General features: G+C 41.6%; 1 protein-coding gene across 4 annotated transcripts in view; it reads left to right on the top strand.

Moving 5' to 3' along the window:
- The first annotated feature begins 276 nt into the window (after nt 1–276).
- corin (corin, serine peptidase) overlaps nt 277–6,000 on the top strand; it is a 220,659-nt gene continuing 214,935 nt past the window's right edge. The window contains exons 1-2 of one of the 4 annotated variants that reach the window (XM_059989143.1): nt 277–427; nt 2,559–2,709. In XM_059989143.1, coding sequence (XP_059845126.1) covers nt 359–427; nt 2,559–2,709 — 220 coding nt within the window. In that variant the 5' untranslated portion in view covers nt 277–358. Of the gene's footprint in view, nt 428–2,243; nt 2,271–2,558; nt 2,710–6,000 lie in introns of those variants that run through there. The other 3 variants (XM_059989144.1, XM_059989146.1, XM_059989145.1) reach the window with 3 other exon arrangements.

Raw genomic sequence — 6,000 nt, 5'->3', positions numbered from 1 at the left:
GAAATGCAAACATTGTGAGCTCAGCGTGAGCCGATTAAAAACGAGTGGAAGTGAGGTGATGCACCATCAATAACTCCCGGAGACGTGAGGCGAGATATAGGCTTTTATTGGCTGGAAGAAAGAAGAAGCAGCAGCAAGTGACCACCAGACTGTATCCTGGAGACTGAGACCGGAGCGGTGTCCCCAATCGCCTTTATACCAGGGTCCGTGGGAGGAGCCACGGTCAGTGGGAGGAGCCACAGGAGCAGTCAGCAGAGGGGGCGTGTCCAGACAGGTATATGTAGTTCACCACATGAGGCTTCTCATGCTCTCTGATGGAAGAGGGAAACGGGGATCGTAGATCACAGCCAATCTCACAATGTCGTCAGAGCGACAACGCGCTCCTGCTCAGCCTAAAGAGCAGTACCAGCGTGTCAGCACTAACAGAGTAAGTTCAGAACCATTGTTAGCACCACGAAAAGTGCAGGTTGCATTGCCCTCCAGAGAGCAGGTTTCTTCTGTTTATGCTTTATTTCCCCAATACCTGTTGTTCCATTGGAATTCAATAGTAACCAGAATTTAACTGGAACTGGGAAAAAGAGCGATATGGCGTAAAAGCCTTTTGCTGTGTTTTAGTGGTTTGTAGTTTCTAAACCGAATTATGACAACTACCTGAAATTTTCCCGAAGGGAAGAACAATTTTTTTCCAGGAACGCCAAGATCTTAAAGAAAAATACAAATTGTTTTGAAGTATAAATTGAATATTGTGAGTTGTATGTTATTTCAATCTAAAGGGTTAGATGGAAATAACGTGAACTTTTAAAAATAGTTTGGAGTAAATGCTCAGGCAATAAGATCCACGGTATCCGGTTTGGTTTAGTTCTAGCTGATTGTATTGCACTGTTAAGAATTAAGTCTTGTTGCCGGCAGTGCTGCGGGTTTGAGTTACTCTCGATCACGACAGCTTCAAATGGTGTTATGTTCCCGTAGCTTGTCAATATTGTTCGGCTTCGGTACGTAAAGTTGCGCCAGAATGAAACTTAATAATCGGAGCGGATAGCCATTCATTTTCACTGTGAGTTCTGTGGTATTGGGCCGCGTTTTGTGAATTATAAAGCCAGCGTCAACATGGAATTTGCACCATGAGAAGTTTCAGGTTTATAAGGACAACCGGTTTGATGATTTTTTTTCCTCTCGGAAATCGGAGTAGTGTCCGGGATTCTTTATTTCTGTTGTTTCTATGAAACATTTTTAGTTATACTTCTTCACTGAACACTAACGTTTAAATGCAGGAGACAACAGCTTCTCTGAAGCTTTGATCTGGGGGACTTACACACGCACTGTCGTCATTATTAGAGAAAAATCGTTTCAGTTAGGAAATGTTTCATCAGTTCATTTGATGTAAACCCTGAAACTTTTAATCATTTTCTCTGTTTTAATGTCTCTGCCCGTGCGCCCATTCTGCAGAAGCTTTTGTGGTATGGAGCGCAAACTCGAACTATGATTGCCCCTGAATACAGCCTTCTTGGCGTTGTGGTCTAGCTTGGCTTCTCCTGTAAAAGATGTGACCTATGATTCCAATCCTCGTTATCCAAACAGACCCTAGGCTAAACACAACGTAATTTACACTATGTTTCAAATTCTAGTCTATTTACTACTAGATTGGAAGATCCGAAGACAAAAAAAAAGGATTAAAAATAGCCAGCAATGGGTCGGAGGGAGTTAATCACAGGTTCTCCTCGGCGTCCTGCTGTTGTATTCAGATTTGTTCCTGAACAAAGCATATTTGATCATGAATCATGGTCTTTGTCTTTGAAATGCACATGGGCAAGTCATATATAGTCTTCCAATCTATGTGGAAAATTCATCTAAAGATATCAATACATTGTGTTAACAGTTTGATGCACAGAAGCTGAACTTAACCAGCGTGACTTTTAATCGTCAAATTGTTTACTTTTCTCAGTGCCCTCGCTACTTGATAGTTTAATGTCTTAAGGGAAGAAAGGATGAGGCAGGAACATTATATCTGAGTTGAAAGTTAAAGCTGGGTTTGAGCGATCGCTGGCCGATCAGCTATTCCTGATGTTCCTAAAACGGGTGAAGGTTATTGAGTCAGAGTGGGGAGAATACCCGTGGCATTAGGACCTCGCGGCAACTCCAACTTGATGGTGCATAGACGGCTAGCACTGAATGAGTGAGTCCTATGGATTGAGAAAGGCAGATGATTTCCCTTGGTGATGAAGCACAAACCATGGCCATGTATTATTTCATCCGATCCTATGGCCACGCAGGTCATTTACAGTTTGCGTCCGGTTTAAATACTGGGAGAAGTTCTTGGAGTGGGTGGAAGAGGCACAGTTCCCACGGCGCGGTAGAGTATTAGAAACTAGCGTTTACTAATCTAATATTTAAAAAAACAAACCTGCACCCCGGTCATCTACTGTCCCTAATTGGGCGTGATTCCGTGCAAGTTAATTCTAAACGGAATGTCTTGTACATTGCAGCGTTTTTGAATGTAGTTTTATGAGTTGTGGTCACCAACGCTGGGGGCTAACGATGCCTTTCTTTTTTTCCATCAGAAGCAGGTGCCGGGGACAGAGGAAAGCAACACGGGAATTGTTTGTCCATACAAACTCGGATCAGTCGAGCTCCTCCGCCACTTACTAATGATATTCATCCCCTGCGTCTGCGCTTTCATCTGTGTGCTGGTCATCGTTTTGGCATTTCTAGGTGAGATGTTTTTAGTATTTGTCGGTGACTGTGTCGAAGTGTTTGTTGGTGCTTGTGATATTTTGATCTTTCTGAGCCACTTTACCGTAATGTCACTGGCGCAAACCGCTTTCTAAATTAAGTAGCACGTTAGTTAATAAAATGTCAGTTACGACTTTTGGCTATGATGCGCTGGAATATCCGAAGGTCCGCACGCTATGAAACGGTGGTTCAAAAATTAATTAAATAATACTAGGGAATTGAGGGAGTGAACATTCTCTGAAAGTCGATACTGTGGCTCATACTGGGAGAGTCTAAATGAGTTTAGTTACTGATGTCCCACAATGAGGATGTAGCTAGGCAGTAAAAATAGTTGGATAATCGGGATAAATAAAGTTAATTCCTTTATTGAGACCGGACTGGTGTTTGCACGAAATGAGTCCATCAACATAGACCCAAACTGACAAAATAAGACCCTAGGAATCCCCATATTGCATCTCCGCCTTCTGCTGTAATGTATTTCATTACGTACAAGGTATTTCTATTTTCATTGTTTCCGAACTGCTAGGAGCATCGGTAGCATTGACCTGTAGACGTAGTAGGTGACTCCAACATGCACTATAAAATTGCAGCACAATGAACGCAAAAAAATTACTTACACTATTTAATGTAACATTCTGACATGTATAAATATTCTTTTCAAAAATGTTTCCTTTGAGTAGGAAAAATGAGGCATCATCTTAATAGATGTGATAATCCCATTTCCAATCAGCAGAAGGAGACAGAAGTTGTCATTGGATGTCACACAGTTGTTTTTGGAATGTTACCAGTTCCTTATTGAACTCTGCTTTGAGACATGATTTATTGTTTTAGACATTGTTAAAGTTACTTCCGAAGATGTTAAAAAGAAAAGCTGTGATGGAGCAATTTTCAAACAGAATACAGAAATATATATAGATCCTGATGTTGTGCCAGCCTTTAAATGTACACTGTGATCAACCCAATCCTTCCCTTCTCCATAGACCATAACTTACTTTTTTCTTTCAGCCATGTACCCATCTAAGAGTCTATTAAATGTAGCTAATGTATCAGCATCTGCCACCAACCCTGCAGTGTCCTAGACCCTTACCACTCTGTTTAAAAAAAACTACCTCTGAAACCTCCTCTAACTGTTCCTCCGCTCAGTTTAAAAGGATGATCTCTGGTATCAGCTATTGCCGCCCGGAGAAAAAATGGCTGGCTCTCCTCTCTATCTGTGCATCTTCTAAACTCCCCCTCCTCCATATCTAGTCACCTCTCATGCCTTTGAAATGGAAATTAAGTGGCTAGCTTGTAATTTCAACATAGAGTCACTTCTGAACTTTCCTACCACTGGGGAAGGACTGTTATCATCTACTTTATCTATGCATGTCATAATCTTAACTACTTCCATAAAGTTGCCCGTCATTCTCCTATGTTCCAAGGAAGACCCAGCCTGGCCAATTTCTTCCAATAACACAGGCCTTCTAGTCCTGGCAAAATCCTTGTAAATCTTTTTTTGCATTCTTTGCAATTTAACCACATCTTTCCTTTAACACGTTGACTAAAAGTATGCATATTACTCCAACTGGCTTTTACAACTACCTGGTATTGTGCTAACTCCTATACTCAATGCTCTGACTGATGAAGGCCAGCATGCCTTGTAACTTTCATAGTGCTCTGTCTGTCTAGGACTTTGTTTTCAACAAACTATGTGCTTGTACTTCTAGTTCCCTCTATTCTATTAAACTCCCTATTGAACTACCGTTAGTTCCATAAATCAGTTTGCTCCAACTGGTCTGTGGTCAAATAGGCAGCATGAATTTACACCAAATTAAGGAAGAGGTCTTTGAAATCTTGGACTACTTGAATCTACACATGTTCAATTGCAACTTCGAAAAATGAAATATTGGAAAGAGTGGACAGTTTGCATCTAAATTTCTGACTGGCTTTGCCAGAGGGCAATGTTGGCAGTCAACTGTTTAGATTCAGTGAAGTGCTCCATCAAGCCAAATAACCTTTCTTTAGAATTATCTGCTTGCAAAATCCTACTACTGCCATGATGTTTCTGTTCAATACCTAACTGCAATAAAGAATCTTGGGAAGCCAAGAAAAAAATTGCTGAAACCAATTAATTTCTGAACAGATAAGAGTTAATAGCTTGGCTAGCAACTTCAAAATAGTCAACACTGCACAGTTTTCACTGTGGGCCACTGTTGCCAGAAACATATATGATCAGATATTTAGTAGTCAGAGAGAAGTACAGAAAAAGGCCCCTTGGCCCATCTAGTCCATGCCAAAAACCATTTAACTCCCACTGACCTGCTGGGACCGTAGTCCTCCATACCCCTACAATACATTGAAATCGAGCTAACATGCACCACTTGCGCTGGTAACTCTTTCCACACTCTCATGACCCTCCGAGTAAATTTTCCCCTTATGTTCCCCTTCAACTTGTCACTTTTACCCATGACCTCTGTTTGTAGTCTCATCCAACCTCAGTGTAAAAAGCCTGCTTGTATTTACCCTACCAACCCTACCCTACCATAATTTTGTATACCTCTATCAACTCTTCACTCAATATTCTACATTCTGAAGAACCCAGACCTAACCTGTTCAATCTTTCCTGATTACTCAGGTTCGCCAGACCCCGCAATATTCTTGTAAATTTTCTTTGTATTCTTTCACCCTTATTTACATCTTTTCCGTGGGTTGGTGACCAAAACTGCACACAATACTCCAAATTAGGCCTCACCAATGTCCTAAACAACTTCCATGTAACATCCCATGTGCTGTACTCAGTACTTTGATTTGTGAAGGTCAATGTGCCAAAAGCTTTCTTTACGACCGTATTTACCTGTGACACCACTTTCAGTGAATTATGCACCTGTATTCCCAGATCCCTTTCTTCTACCACATTGCTCAGCGGCTGATTATTCACTGTGTAAGTCTTACCCTGGTTGGTCCTACTGAAGTGTGACAAAGTTGCGCTTGTCTGCATTAGATTCCATCTGCCATTTTTCGGCCCATTTTTCCAGCTGATGCAGATCCCTCTGCAAGCCATGATAGCCTTCCTCACTCTCCACTGCACCTCCAATTTTGGTGTCATCCACAAATTTGCTGATCCACTTAGCCGCATTTTCCTCCAGATCATATATGTAGATGACAAACGTAGGACCTAGCAATGATCCCTGCAGCACTTCACTAGTCACAGGCCTCCACTCAGAGAGGCAAACCTCTACTACCACACTCTGGTTTTTTCCCCAAAGCCAATGTCTAATCCAGTTTACCACC

The sequence above is a fragment of the Hypanus sabinus genome, chromosome 14, assembly GCF_030144855.1.
Source record: "Hypanus sabinus isolate sHypSab1 chromosome 14, sHypSab1.hap1, whole genome shotgun sequence".
Taxonomy (NCBI): domain Eukaryota; kingdom Metazoa; phylum Chordata; class Chondrichthyes; order Myliobatiformes; family Dasyatidae; genus Hypanus; species Hypanus sabinus.
Note: the sequence above shows the minus strand (reverse complement) of the source record. Positions and strands in the feature narration are given on the sequence as shown.